Genomic DNA, 16,021 nt, shown 5'->3' with positions numbered 1-16,021 from the left:
CCTCCCAGCTGGGTGTCCTAACCACTGAATTACTGAATCATTCCCATTCTCTTACTGACCCAATGACAAAAGTCAGTCATCCAGCTATCATTAGTATTCAAGAGCTTTCATTAGTATTCAATTTTAGTAAATATTCAGCTACACTCTCAAGGAATTTGTCCAAGAACCTCCCCCTGCCAATATCCTCCTAGCACAGGGGTAGGCAACCTGTAGCACAGGTGCCGAAGGTGGCACATGAGTTGATTTCCAGTGGCACTCACACTGCCCAGGTCCTGACCACCGGTCCAGGGGGCTCTGCATTTTAATTTAATTTTATATGAAGCTTCTTAAACATTTTAAAAACCTTATTTACTTTACATACAACAATAGTTTAGTTATATATTATAAACTTATAGAAAGAGACCTAAAAACGTTAAAATGTATTACTGGCACGCAAAACCTTAAATCAGAGTGAATAAATGAAGACTTGGCACATCACGTTTGAAAGGTTGCCGACCCGTTCTAGCACTATACCAGTAGGTGCTGTGTCTGAGACTGTCCACTAAGGGGCAACCCACTGCAAGAAATACATTTTTCATGACTGGTTTGAACAAACTTCTGCAAACTTCCTCAGCATCTGGGGTTGCTCCACGATGCGTATTTCCGTTGCTCTGACGCTATCCTGAGCATGGGGTCGGATAGGAGAAAGGAATTTTCCCCCTGAAGTGGGAGGAGAAGGAAGAAAGAGAGGTTCTGCAGCAGCAAGAAGCTTGGATGTAATTGCTCACTTTCAGAGCACAAACACATTAGCTGCCTTTGGATCTCGGCTGAAATAAAAAGTTTCCTGAATGACTGGCCCGTGCTCGAGGACGGGAAGTGAGATGGAAGACTCTGCAGCTGGAATTAATTGCTGCTGGATGGTATGCTGTGCACTTTGGACAGCATTCCCTGCAGATGAAGTGTTAGTGGCAAAGGCACATCGCTAGCTGCGCTGTCAATCTGATTGCACCCTTCAGCCTGTCTCCCTTCTTGGCAGCAGCATCCCTGGGCTGTTGGTCACTGGCCATCCTTCCTCAGGCAGGAAGTCAGAGCAGTGGGCCTGATGATGACCACACAACTAAGCAACGTGATTAGCGCTAACAGTGATGAGCAGAAAATTAAAGTCAGCAATATTGACAAAGCTTTCTGTATTTTTTAGGCCGAGTATCTGAGCCGATTCCTGGAGAGCACTTCTCTGCTTGTGTAAGGGAGGGGAGAAGGTGCTGGTGTCACCCGTTTTCTTGCGAAAGGATTCTGCAAAATGCTACACGGACAGCTTGTATAAGGGGGTCTTGTTTGGTCCCGTTAACTCTCCTCTTCCCTTGTGCAGCATTTTCCCGCACTGTTACTTCTGCTCTTTCGAAGGGCGGGGGGAGACACTGCTGAGTAAGGCAGAGGGGAGAGCGAGCGAGACCTGCTGCGATCGGGTTACAGCGAGCCATGGGAGAGCAGAGGAGGGGCCACTTGGCGAGGAGCTGCAGCGTGTCAGATGAAGTGCTGCAGCCATCCCTGGGGGGATCTGTTTTGCCTCGTTCCCCTGCCCTCTGGGCCAGGCCCGTGGCTTCCAGCGAGGCTTGGATACAATAAGCCGGCTCCCCGGATGCGCCATGCCCCATCCCAGCTGCTGATCGCACACAGCCGGTGGGGGAGACCCCAGGAAACAGGTGCCCTCCTCTTCCTCCAGCTGCATGCTGCCGGGCTTCCTCTCTCACCAGCATTCACCCGCGGGACGCCTGTGCTGCAAGGACAAGGGGCTGGCAGGCGAGGGCAGGAGGAGCCAGGCGGCCTGAACTCGGCCGTGCCCCCGCTCTCTGACGGCCCGGTACCCGGGAGGAGCTGCACCCCCCGCTGCTAGAGGCGGTGATTCACTTGCTGCTTCCAGCGCTCCCCGCTGCCGCCCTGCGCGGCCGCCGCCACCGCCCTGATGGCTCCAGCTGACAGGCCGCTCGCGGGGAGCCGGGGCCGCCATGTGCCGCGGTGGCCGCTGCTGCTGCTCTAGATGCTCCTAGGGGCGTCCTGGCTGTGCGCGCCCGAGGCAGCCGCAGCGAAGCGGGGAGCGGAGGGGAGGCGGCGAAGCGGCGGCGGAAGAGGCGATGGACGAGTCGTCCCTGCTGGACTTGCTGGAGTGCTCCGTGTGCCTGGAGCGGCTGGACACCACGGCCAAGGCGCTGCCCTGCCAGCACACCTTCTGCCGCCGCTGCCTGGAGAGCATCGTCAGCTCCCGCCACGAGCTGCGCTGCCCCGAGTGCCGCATCCTGGTGGGCTGCGGGGTGGACGAGCTGCCCGCCAACATCCTGCTGGTCCGGCTGCTGGACGGCATCCGCCAGCGGCCCCGGGGCGGCGGCGGCAGCGGCGGCGGCAGCCCCAAGGCGCAGGGCAGCGCGGCGGCGGCGGCGGCCGCCGCCTCTGGCAACGGAGGAAGCGACTCGGCGGCGTCGCCCGCCTATCATCCCGCGGAGGCCACCGGCTCCCCCAGCGCGGCCGCCGCCAGCCGGGGCGCCCTGCTGGGAAAGGTGGGTACAGTACGAGCGGCTGCCTCTGCAGCGCCTGGGGCACGGCCCTCGGAGCCCAGCCCCGCCCCCTGCTCGGGCACCCCGCGCCCCCTGCCCCGCCCGCTGCTCGGGCACCCCGCGCCCCCTGCCCTGCCCCGCCCCGCCCCCTCCTCGGGCACCCCGCGCCTCCTGCCCTGCCCCGCCCCCTCCTTGGGCACCCCGCGCCCCCTGCCGCGCCCTCTGCTCGGGCACCCCGCGCCCCCTGCCCTGCCCCGCCCCGCCCCCTCCTCGGGCACCCCGCGCCTCCTGCCCTGCCCCGCCCGCTGCTCGGGCACCCCGCGCCCCCTGCCCTGCCCCGGCTCCTGCTCGGGCACCCCGCGCCCCCTGCCCCGCCCTCTCCTTGGGCACCCCGCGCCCCCTGCCCTGCCCCGCCCCCTTCCTCGGGTACCTCCAGTTCTCTGCCCAGCCCTGCCCCGCCCCCTCCTCGGGCACCCCGCGCCCCTGCCCTGGCCCGCCCCCTCCTCGGGCACCCCCAGCTCTCTGCCCAGCCCTTCCCTCTCCTCGGGCACCCCGCGCCCCTGCCCTGCCCCGCCCCCTCCTCGGGCACCCCGCGCACCCAGCTCTCTGCTTGTTCCTTCCTCAGAGTTCAGATCCCCACGCACCCAGTCATTGCCCTCCTCGTGGACTCACTCATTTCCCCTGTGTCCCTGCACCCTTACCCCTCTTCCACACACCTCTCGCCCTATTCACTCATTCTCTGGACTGCAGCTGTTTCCCTGCACACTCACCCTCTCTCGGACACTCCTTGTTCTAGCAGTGATCGTGCAGATACAAACTTCGTGTCATACATTCCCTTGTTGCTCACATACATGCTTCCGATCATCGCATTTCCCTGTCCCCTGTATCTACACACATCCCTTACCCTCAATCCCCCTGCACACAGCTTCTTCCCAGTCCTCTTTTTCTCCCTGTAGAGGAGGAAGGAATCTGGTTAATTATTCCTCATCTCAGGCCATTTAGGAGATCATTGCTGTTTTATTTATGTTTATTGTTGTTTTCTTTCAAACTAAGGGAGGCTTTGAAGTTAATATTCAGAATAGATTTGAGAATCTCAAAGTTCTCTGTGAGGGAAGGACAAACTGTCTGTAGAGAGATTGGAAAATATTACTTTGGCTGTGCAGTTGCCAAGCTCTTGGCAGTGTGTTAGGGGATGGTTGTTGCTTGCATGGACGTTTACATTCCAACATGGGAAAGTATGTTGTATTTCCCTCTGTATTGATATTAGTTTATATAGATTGCAGGCTTGTTTTCTGTGGCAATTGGTCTTGTTCATTGACTTAAGACTTAAAAACTAGCCTTTTCTCTGTCACCTTGCCTCATCATTTTAATGACTGGTCTCTGAGGATAGTTTTTGAGACAACAAAACGTAATGGTTACTAAATGTGAAAGATGTAATCAAAGAGTAAAAGGGCCACACACATTCTAAAATGTTTACAATACATACTGCGTTATGATTTCATTTTTTAAAATGTAATGTATTTCAACAGGATATCCCATGTTAAGCTTGTCACTTTGGTTTGTCTCTATAATTAGATTACCAAGTACATGTGGTGTTCTAAACTTAGTCAGACTCCAGCCCAATCGATACACATTTTAAAATAGTGACATGACTTGTTATATTGCTGTTGCAACTCACTGTTGAAATGTGCTGAAAGTAGGTGTCTTTTAGAGTGTCTTACACAGCACACCATTGCACTGTTGTACAAACTAAAATTTCATACAATGATTTGTTTCTACTGCTCTATATACTATACACTGAAATGCAAATACAATATTTATATTCCAATCTATTTATTTTGTAATTATATGGTAAAACGAGAAAGTAAGCAATTTTTCAGTAATACTGTGTTGTGACACTTTCATATTTTTATGTCTGATTTTGTAAGCAAGTAGATTTTAAATGAGGTGAAACTTGGACTTACACAAGACAAATCAGACTCCTGAAATTAGTCTGGAAGGGTTGAGAGCCACTGCTATAGAGCATAACTTTAGAACAGCCCTGAAGCTGCTCTACATTACTCCAGAACCTGCATGGCTCCCAGACTGAAGTGCTGCAGAGGCGGTTTAGCACCGTTTTTGTTCAGTCCCTCCATCTCCACCATACTTATTTCAGCTGCACCCAGGAATGCTGGAACAAGTAGTATAGTGGGGGTGCTGAGAGCCATTTAACCAAACTGTAAACCCTGTTTATAATGGAAACCACTGCAGGCCAGGGGATGTGGCAGCAGCTCTAGTTCCAGAACCTATGGCCGCAGCTGAGGATCTAGCCCTATCTCTTTCTTCTGTTATGGAGGAGAAATGAGTTAGGAAATGTTTACTTACTCCATTAGTACTGCATTTAAGGTTAATTCTATTAGTTTTTTCTTCAGTTTTTGAAGTGGGTAAATAGAATTACCCATGCACCTTCAAAACCATTCTTACTATTAGAACAGTTTATTTCTGAGTTTTAATAATTTTGCCACAAGAGAATATAAATCAGTTTATATAAATTTAAAATGTATGTATTATAAATTACAGCATACACTTTTCTTTTTTACTAGAAAGTACTTCATGTCAACTGTCTAATCTTGCTCCCTTTGAAGTTAATGGCAAAGGATTCATTGACGTAAATGGGAACAGGATCAGTCCCTACAAAACATTTTATATATCTGAGGTAATAAAATTCAGCATAGCTCTCTTTTTAAAGGACTTCAGAAAAGAGGCAGTCTGAAGAGGAAAGATTAAAGAGGCTAGGACTCTTCAGCTTGGAAAAGAGGAGACTAAGGGGGGGATATGATAGAGGTATATAAAATCATGAGTGATGTTGAGAAAGTGGATAAGGAAAAGTTATTTACTTATTCCCGTAATACAAAAACTAGAGTCACCAAATGAAATTAATAGGCAGCAGGTTTAAAACAAATAAAAGGAGGTTGTTCTTCACGCAGCGCACAGTCAATTTGTGGAACTCCTTACCTGAGGAGGTTGTGAAGGCTAGGACTATAACAGTGTTTAAAAGAGAACTGGATAAATTCATGGTGGTTAAGTCCATAAATGTTTGTTAGCCAGGATGGGTAAAGAATAGTGTCCCTAGCCTCTGTTCGTCAGAGGATGGAGATAGATGGCTGGAGAGAGATCACTTGATCATTGCCTGTTAGGTTCACTTGCTCTGGGACACTTGGCATTGGCCACTGTCGGTAGACAGATACTGGGCTAGATGGACCTTTGGTCTGACCCAGTACGGCTGTTTTTATGTTCTTAAGAGCAAGAGTTGCATCTTATCTCTGATGTCGTATGTAAAGATACATTTAATTACCTCTGAAGTTACATGAATTCTATTTGAACAGCATTTTAGTATGCTGCCTTTTGGATATGATAGGTCAGTAGTGAGATTTCTTGTGAAGTTTTGGACCTCTAGTCCAGGGGTTCTCACAACAAATTTTTGGTGGCCTCAGAGTGTGGCCCCCAATTCTTGCTGGTGGTAGCGCTGGCAATTTTTCCTAAAATATTTAATTAACTTTAGGAAAAACAAATAAATATGCATGTATATGTGTCCAAATCATTGTAATTTATTGATGTAGGGTTTTTTTTCAGACTCAGTAATGAAAAAATTTACAGTGGTCTCTATTCTTTGCTGGACCTAAACAGAATAGAAACACAAATAAGTGCTTTGCATTTTCTTGTCTTGTCGTTGTTGTTGTTGCTTTTGCTTTTTTGATTGCTTTTTTTAGGAAAAATTTGCTAGATAGTAAGTCTGCTGCTCTGAAAAGTGATATTTGCGTGTTTATTAATATCACTTTTCACAGCAGACTTACTCAGCCCAGGCAAGTCTTGGGACAAATTAAGCCCTGAATGGGGAGGTGGGCAGATAGGCCATGGGGCCCAGGCACGATGGTGTGGGTGGGGAGCCTGGAACCAGAGCCTGCTTCCGTGTGGATGAAGCCCAAAGCCCTGCAGCTGAAGCCTGTCCCCCCACCTCCAGGAAAGTGGGGAATTCACCAGCTGCCTGCACCTCCAACGTTTGTGTCACTGAAGGGGGGCAGGGCCCAACCCCCACTGGTGGCCCTGAGAGCGGGGCCAGTGCTCCTCCCTCCAATCACAGCCCAGGAGGCAATGGCTGCAAGAAAAGCCCCTGGTGGCTGCACTTGGCCACAGTGGCCACATTTGAGAAATGCTGCAGTGGGTATTTCCATGTGATATTCTTTGGGACCCATGCTAAGGTTTTGAAGTTGTACCTTCAGGAACTGATGGGAAATTCCATGAATTGGTTTCTATAAATGCAAATTTTGAACCTTACGGTGAAGTATGTTTGGGAATGCTTTGGGGATGATAGGTCCTTTTACTCAGATGTGTCCACATGCTATATGATGTTCAGGTATTTAATAACGATTTCACAATTTAAAGAACCTAATTTTCTTTAAAAGGCAACTGTTCTTTATTTTTGTAGATACTTTTAATACAATTTCAAACTTTGGCTTGTTAGTTCATGATGTCAGAGATCTCTTTGAGATCAGATGTTAAAGATTATGTAGTTTAAAGTGTTTATAATCATTAGATCATTTTAAAATATGAAAATTCCCATGATCATCTGAATGTGTGTTTTGAGTTGGAAATATTTTATACTTTTGAACTTCTGTTCTGCAAAAGGATTCATGTGGGACTGGGAGGATCCTTATGTCTGTGTGGATCCTGTTGCGAAATCAAGCTCTGAAGAAGGCTCTATAAACATGCAATGAAAAAGACAGTTTCTGCTCTAAAGAACCCGCAGTCTAAACGAAAACAAGACGTTGCAGATCTGTTTGTAACACACAATGAATTGTGTGGTAGGGATGTGAAGATGAGGGTCTCTGGATAACTGTTACAGGAACACCTGAATATATAGGTTGTGTGCGCAGTCAGAAGGGATTGAGTGTTAATTATTAATGTAAATGAATAACTTTCTAACAAGTCACCTCCCTAGCAATTTATGTGATACGCTGTACAGTAAGGAATCTTTCAGTGTTCAGGTACACTGTTGCATTCTAATGCTGATCACCTTGCCTGACCAACCCTTTTTTTTGGGGGGTGCAGTCGGGGGGGTGGGATTTTACCCACTGTCATGGTGCTTCCTTGAAACTTTTTATGCATTCGAATTTGGTAGAAAGTAATATTGCGCCTAACACTTAGTCACATTCTAGCTTTTATGATTACTCACTACAGTTTTCCCTTGCTTCCATTAATGAATGTCTGAGCAGAGTGTTTCCATGAAACTGTTTGTTTAGCCTTTTGATTGACCTTACAGTTTTATCTATGAAATCAATGCAGTGTTCCTGATCCTTACAAGGTTCATTACAGTGAAAGAAAGTCTGAACTAATCTCCTTTTAAAAAAAGCAGCAGGGGAGAATAATCCTCCTTAAAGCTGCTGATACAGCTGATTGCCAAGCTTTCCTGAAAACAAAATACAGCATCTCTATCTGTGTTAAACAATAGATGGTACAAAACTGCTTAGAATTAGACATTCTGTGATCTCACTGTGAAGAGCAGATATCATTTGGTCTTCAGTTATAGGCTTTAGAGAGACAAGGTGGGTGAGGTAATACCAGGGCCGTCCTTAGGATTTATGGTGCCCTAGGCGGGATTATTAAACTGGTGCCCCTGTGCCTGTCTTGCTCTTAGCAACACAAACATAAGCTTACGGTATTGGAAAATTTGCCACATGCATGTTATTAAAACCAGTTTAACTTAATTAAGCACACTGTAATGCTGATGGACTAGCGCTAAAGAAGTAGCACTATAGAAAAAATTCTGATTTGACAGAATGATGCAAATAATATCATTTTTTAAATTTGTCGACATTTTATTGGAAATTTCTATGAAGAGGTATTAAAACAAGGATTAGTTTTTAATTAAAAGCAATCTTTCTGGCTTTTTTGGCTGCAAAATCAGTAATAATGTCATCGTATGACAAAGTTGTGTCTTGTTCGATTGCAAGAATAGCAAGACCAGTCAAGTGTTCCTGACTCCTTGTAGAGCGGAGATAGTTTTTAATGAGCTTTAGTTTTGAGAAACTCCGTTCTCCTGATGCTGCTGTTACAGGAATTGTCAGTAGAATACGAGTGGCAATGTGCACATTAGGATATATGTCAAGAAGTTTGCTGGTATGAATAAACTGTACAATGTCCATCATCGATTTTGCATGTGGGAACAACTCAATTCTTCGTACAGTTCAAGTCCATTTAAATCAAAATAATCACCATGCTTCAGGAGGCTCTCTAGGTCAGGGGTCCCCAACGCAGTGACCGCAGGTGCCATGGCACCCGCAGGGGCCGCTCAGTGCACCCGCGTACTGGCCAGAGAACGAGCATCTGCCAAAATGTCACTGAAATTCGGTGGCATTTCAGCGCTGATGCCTCTGGATGACACCACTTGCCACCGACAAGCAGCGTCATCCAGAGGCATCACTGCCAAAATGCCGCCGAATTTTGGCAGCATTTCGGCAGATGCTCGTCCGCCGCCACGGTCCTTCGTCTTGGGCCTGCCGGACGAAAAAGGTTGGGGATCGCTGCTCTAGGTTCTTGCACTTTGTCATTAGTTCTCTTGTTTTCCTATTTCATTGAATTTAGTCCTGCTCAGCCCGCTGCCAGCTGAGTGAATGGAATCCCAGGCCGACAGCAGGTTGAGTGGCTCAGCCAGGGTCTCAGCCGCCAGCCTGCTCAGCCCGCTGCCGGCCTGGGATTCCTTGGGGGTCCCCAGGCCAGCAGCGGGTGCTGAGTGGGGCTGCTGGCCAGGACCCCAGGTGGCAATGAGGCAGCAGCCGGAACCCCAGAGCAGTGGCGGGCTGAGCCACTCAGCCCGCCACTGCGTGCCATCAAAAATCAGCTTGCATGCTACCTTTGGCACATGTGCCGTAGGTTGCCGACCCTTGCTCTATACGCTAGTAAGGAGATGAGCATATTACAGTTGTTGGAGGGCTCTATTTAGCAGTAACAGGGCTATAGGAAAGTCAGTCAACATTTTTTGTTTCTCTGATGAAAACTGGCCCACTCCCTTCCCCATATCAGACTTGTCACAAATAATTGTCAACAACTTAATTTTCTGTTTTTGGCTAAGATATTGATTTAAAAAAATATTGAAATTGAATTCAGGATTGTTAGCAAGCATTTTTGGCAAACAAATTTGTTAAATGACATTCTAAATGGCAACATAGTTCTGCTTTCATGCTTGGCTCACTCCCCAGCCTGCTGGTCCAACAGCTGCAGTAGAGGAGGAGATAGGTGGAAAACTGCAGGACCCCAAAATCCACCTCTTGAGGTACAGAGTGGCAACAGCAGCAGCAAACCCTCAGGTCCAATCAAACGCCAATGGGCACCACCGCCAGCCCAACGGACCATGGTGAAGTTAGCACAGCATCTGATCTCAGGGACGGGGCACCCATGGAGCCACAGCAGCTCATCCTGCCCTGTGCAGCTCCCCCCGGATGAGATGGATCACTACCAGTCCGGGGAAGAGACGCTCTCCCCAGCTAAGGTGGCCAGATCCAGATGTTCTGATTTTATAGGGCCAGTCCTGATATTTGGGGCTTTGTCTTATATAGGCACCAATTACCCCCACCTAGGATGACTAGACAGCAAGTGTGAAAAATCAGGATGGGGGTGGTGGGGAAATAGGAGCCTATATAAGAAAAAGACCCCTAAAATTGGGACTGGCCCTATAAAAGTGGAACATCTGCTCACCCTACCCCAATCCCCTGTCCTGATCTTTCACACACGCTATCTTGCTATCCCCAGCCCAGTCGTGTGCGACCCTTCCAATCCTGGCTTTCACTTTCATTCCTCAGCAGGCAGGCAGCCAGTCTCCCCTCCCCACCCAGCACCTCACCCAACCCAGCCTTGATGGAGGGGATTGGGGAGAGAGGGGTGCTCCGTGTGGGGGAGAGAAATGGGGGGGGGTGCTCTGTGGGGCAATGGGGAGAAGAATGGATGTTATGGGGGACAACAGAAGCCATGTCCAGACTACCCGCCGTATCGGCGGGTTAAAATCAATTGCTCGGGGATCGATATATCGCATCTAATCTAGACGCGATATATCGATCCCCGAGCGCGCTTATATCGATTCCGGAACTCCATCAACCCCAACAGAGTTCCGGAATCGACACGGAGAGCCGCGAACATCGATCCCGCGCCGTCTGGACGGGTGAGTAATCCGATCTTAGATATTCGACTTCAGCTACGTTATTCACATAGCTGAAGTTGCGTATCTAAGATCGATTTCCCCCCCCTAGTCTGGACCAGCCCAGAGGATACTGCCAAAGCCGCTGAGCCTGCCTCACCTCATGCCAGGGGAGAGAGTCACACTCACACTCCTTCCCCCACCCTTCCCAGCAGCCAATCTCTTCCCTCAGTCTATGCTGCATTCAGCTCTCTCTAGGACCCAGCAGCCCTGCTCTTACATGCTCCACTGCTTTCCATCTGTCCCGGCTCCCAGCAGAGCGGTGCCCCCAGACCTAGTGGTGCCCTTGGCAGCTGCCTGTTCTGCCTGTGGCTAAGGACGGCCCTGGGTAATACCTTTTATTGGACCAACTTCTGTTGCTGAGAGAGACAAGCCTTTGAGCTTACACAGAGCTCTTCTTCAGGTCTGAGTGTGTCACAGATAAATACAAGGTGAAATGGATTGTTCAGCATAAGTAGTTAACACATATTTCAAGGGACCATTCAAAGTGAAGTGGCTTGTTAATATCTCTCCAGTCACAGAGAAGAAAAGAGGTGGGGGAAGGCTGGGGGTAGGAGAAAAGTTAATGGGTTGTAGCCATAAATCCAGGGTCTCTGTTCAGTCCATGATTTTTAGTGTCTAGCAAAGTTCTGTATTTGAGTTCCCAGGTTCATCTTTTGAAGGTTTTGTGCAGGTTTCCTTTGAGGATGAGGACTGAGAGGTCAGAATGATCACTTTGTGAAAAATGATCACCCACAGGTTACATGGTGTTTTTGTCTTTTATCATTTTTCTTGTGTGAGTTCATTCAAGAGCACAGTAATTGTCCAGTTTTATCCACAGTAGTTATTACTGGGTTATCACAACATGTGGCATACTTCTTCCAAAGCACTAAATGCCCCAGTAACAACTGTGTGGGTGAAATGAGACAATGAGTATGCTCCTGAATGAACTCACACAGAGCTCTATGTAAGCTCGAAAGCTTGTCTCTTCTCTCTCAACAGAAGTTGGTCCAATAAAAGATATTACTTCACCCACCTTCTCTCTCTAATATCCTGGAACCAACATTGCTACAAGAACAATCCATACAACAGTTACAGCCTTTGACAGCTTGGCTGTCTTGGAGGATATTTTGAAATGATTTCTTATTTCAGCTGTTGCTTTAGATTTGTCGCCCTCCGGTATCCAATGGAAATCACACGATTTTTACAGTTTAATACCTTCATATCTTGGGAAGTGCTGTAATAGAAACGAGGCATTATCAATATAGTTTTTAGTTAGGTGAAAAATAATGACACAGAGCCCAAGGTCAGTTCTGTCAAACTTCACTCTTGTTTAGAAAATGTTCAGATTGATATGTTAGAAATGTATGCTTGTTGTGTGTTCTCTCAGAATTTTAATTAACCTTAAAATAAAGCAACCCCCCTCCAGCCTACGGCTTTGATAGCGAAGTCTATGATTTAATATATACACGTTTAATTTCCCACAAGTGTAATGTTGTCAAAGTGTAATTTTTCAATTTCAGAGTGGGTGTTGTAAAGTATGTAACATTTTGGCAGAACTTTGGGTTCTGTGTGTTGCTTTATCCCCTCTTTAGCAAGTATTCTTTTGCAACCTTACAAATATTTAGTAACATTTTATTAAGAGTGCTGAAATATAATTCAACAGGGAGTTGTTATGAATATGTGGATATTCTATTCTTTATTCTAGGGATAAGTCAAACTCTGGAAATATTTCAGTTTCCCAAGAATATATGGTTTGGGTCTGCTTATAAACATTACGATTCTGAAGTGTTTTTACCTGATCTAGGTACTTGAGATTATGTTCACATGTAAGTATGTGCAACCTTGGACTAGTCTGTGCCTCAATTTCAGTGTGGAAAAAGGTGACATTATATATATCCCCAATTTTTAAAGCATTTTGATATAATCAGATTAAGATGCTGTGTAAATGCAAAGTAGTATTATACAAAGGTTTGGAGGCTGAAAGCACATTGGAAGAATAAGAGGAAGTTCAGAAACTGTTAAAAAGTGCCTAGGGGGTAAAATAGGAGGCTAGGAGTGGTTTGTAATGGTAGCAACATTAGATACGAAGTTATAATATATTAGCTCTTCTGCTTCCATTACCATGTCGAACTGTGTTGGGAATTCAGGCTTTATCAAGAGTAAATGGCTCCCTACATCCCTAAGATAAATTTTTCCCCATTTTTTTTTAACAATTCATAAAGTGTGTAGTTTAGAATTTTTCTGGTCATACTAAGATAACACACTTGAGACTGTGGAACTCTTGCAGGAACTAAGGACCATTACAAACCTTGTCACCTTCTGCTCTAAATCAAGGCACACATGTGCATAAACCCCATTCACCCCGCCTTTCAAAATAAAACACAGCACACACTGTTCTCCCTCTGAGGAGAGGATGAGAGAGATGACAGACCACAGATGACAGATGTTAGTCATATTGCTTAATGCACTACTACAAGGTGCTCAGATAATATGGGGATGAGGGTAGTATAAGAATGGCATCTCAGCTGGTCAGAGTTAAGCAACTGATGTATAGTATTTTCCTTATTTTTCATTAAATGCTTCATTTATATATCAGATTCGGGGTGGAAAGATATTTCACCTTTTCAGGTGCAGAGGTCTGCAATTTACAAGCCCCTGCACCTATGGGGAAACTCACTGTCCAGAGCTTTTTTGAAATTCCTGCCAGTGAAGGGAACAGCTTGAATTTGTGGCCATAGTAGCTTTAATGGTAGAAACTTCCTATGAGCTCTGTCCCAGGCCAGATCATCTATGTACTTTCTAGGCCAGTGATTCCCAAACTGTGGGGTGGCAGCTGGGTCAGCCCCCTCGTGGGGGGGGGGAGAATGGGTGGGAATGGTGTGCCACCTAGGCCAGCTCCACCCTGAGGCAAGCTCTGGCGCCTGCTGCAGCACAGCTCCACCTCCAGGACAACTCCAGCCTCAGTGCTGCTCCGCCTCCAGGCCAGCTTTGCCCTCATTCCCTCTCCACATTTAGCCCAGCTCCGCCACTAGCCCCAGCTGCTCCCCCATTCCCAGTTCTGTCCCCAGCTTCACCTTCAGCTGAAGCTTCTATGCCGAGGAAGCCTTGGCTGTGCAGTAATGGGGGGCGTGGACAGATTCTGTTACTGTGGAGGGTGTGACAGGAAAAGTTTAGGCACCATTTTTCTAGGCTGAATCTGGCCAAACTTGGGTTCACTGTGAAGTGGAGGTTGTAGGCATTTTGCACTGCTATGTTTCCCATCTAGGTGAACTTTTCACTGCTAGAGGCCCACATCCTGGGTTTTGCAGGAGGAAGTGAATTAAGCCAAGCATTTACATGTCTGAATCTTGGAAGATCATGTTTATGTAGCCTAAACCTTTTAGGAGCAATAGAGAGAAAAAAGCACATATGTTGTCTCAATATTGAAGAAAATCTTGAATCCAGCTTTTTAGGTATCTAATTCATGAAGAGGGTAGCATCACAGTTTCTAACAATATCTGATCAGCTGATACACTTTATTTTTCTGCCTCTGATTCAGATTTTTTTTTTCTTGTAGTGCTATAGTTTTGCTGGAGACCGCCTTGAATTTAAACAAAAATTTAAATTAAATTAAAATTTTAATCTAAATCTCTTGAACCTTTTTGTCTTTCTTGATTGTAACTGAAAGACATGTTTCAGCACAGGAAGGTTAAAAAATGTCTCTTAAAGCATTTTTTTAAAAAAAACAGCAAGGAGCCCTGGGGTTTCATTTACTTTTCTCTGTCTCAATCCCATTAAAGAAAGCTGTAGCATCAGAAGTGTGCATGTGTCAGAAGAGATGGGAAATGCTGGGGAGATGCATCAGATGAATTTATAACATAGTAAATTGTTATATATTTAAGAATGTCACTGTTTTCAGTTCTTAACTTTAAGCCCATTACATCTTGCAAAAATCAAATAGTTCTGTTTTACCAAACTTTCAGATATTGCTATTATCTTTTGGTAACTAGCTAGATAAATGTTTGATGAACTATTGAATATTTGACTTTTTCATTGGTGGAGTTAGTTCACTTTGGATTGGAATCACTAATAATGGCCTGAGTCAAAGTGAACATAGAATAAAAAGATGTCTCTGGAAGGGACTTTGTGCAATGACTGTAGTGGATTCAGAACTATTATATTCATCTGTGAATCGTTGAAAACAAATCTAACAGATACCATAAGTGATGCCTTTGGAAACCAGAGTCACTGACATGTTTGAGCATATAAATAAAGTATTTCAAGTCTGATGAACAATACCAATATTAAAGAGAGGGCTACTCTTTGCTGTGGGTAAAGTGTGACAGATGTGGTGGGTTACATGATATTACATGACTTCTGAATGATGTATCAAAACAAGAGCCTAAATACTGTACACTTAACCAACGCACGGCATTCTTTCTCAATGATTCAAGGTTGTATATATCACTAAATGTAACAATATTTAGTTACTGTTGTTAAGTAACTAGCCACTTAAAGATAAAATATATAAGCTTGGAAGAATGTTAAAAACCTGTGTTCTACCCAATTTCTAACTCTGGTCATTCTTCCCTTTCTGTCCTAAACTGTTGTATAGTTTTGCTGTTTTCTGTTTTGGGAGGCAGCGTGGTCTAGTTCTTAAACCTTGGAACTGGGACTTAGGAGATCTGGGTATATTCACAGCTCTGCCACTGACCTTGAGGAAGTTGCTTGAACTTCAGGTTCCCCTTCTGTAAACTTGGGATAATAGTGCTTAACCACCTCTGCCACCCCTCTGAAACCTGTAGCTACCTACAGTGATTTGAGATCTTCAAATAAAAGGTGCTGCATAAGTGTAAAGTTGTTATTAAAGAATTTGGGATCATATGAGATGAAAAAGGACTCTCCATATTGAAGATATTACCATTATTTTCTGTCTATTGATAAAATTTAGTAGAGGAGCCTTTTTTGCTTCTGGGGCATACTGGTATAGCAAATAAATATTCCAGTAACCGATATATAACGGTTTGTCTAACTGCATGTTTCTTTTGGCAGCATATAGCATACATACCCACAGTAGGGTTGTCAATTTTGGTTGGATGTATTCCTGGAGGTTTCTTCGCATGAAGGGAGGGTTGGCAACCCTAATATAGCCCTCCCTAGCACAGGAATAAATAGTAGAATAGCCTGTGAGGCACAGTTTAGGGAAATAGACATGCCTAAAGAGTGTGGGTACTAGAATATGCACCCTACACACTTGGTACTTGCCTAAGCTGTGGCTCCTCGTCTACACTGCTGTTTTTACCAC

General features: G+C 46.0%; 1 protein-coding gene across 1 annotated transcript in view; it reads left to right on the top strand.

Annotated features, from left to right (window-relative positions):
• Window positions 1-438: 438 nt before the first annotated feature.
• Window positions 439-16,021, top strand: part of SH3RF3 (SH3 domain containing ring finger 3) — a 422,296-nt gene continuing 406,713 nt past the window's right edge. The window contains exons 1-2 of the mRNA XM_030569277.1: window positions 439-2,561; window positions 6,671-6,681. Coding sequence (XP_030425137.1) covers window positions 2,112-2,561; window positions 6,671-6,681 — 461 coding nt within the window. The 5' untranslated portion in view covers window positions 439-2,111. The remainder of the gene's footprint in view (window positions 2,562-6,670; window positions 6,682-16,021) is intronic.

This window comes from Gopherus evgoodei, chromosome 1, assembly GCF_007399415.2.
Source record: "Gopherus evgoodei ecotype Sinaloan lineage chromosome 1, rGopEvg1_v1.p, whole genome shotgun sequence".
NCBI lineage: Eukaryota > Metazoa > Chordata > Testudines > Testudinidae > Gopherus > Gopherus evgoodei.
The sequence above is the reverse complement of the archived record's forward strand: the minus strand, read 5'-3'. Positions and strand labels throughout refer to the sequence as shown.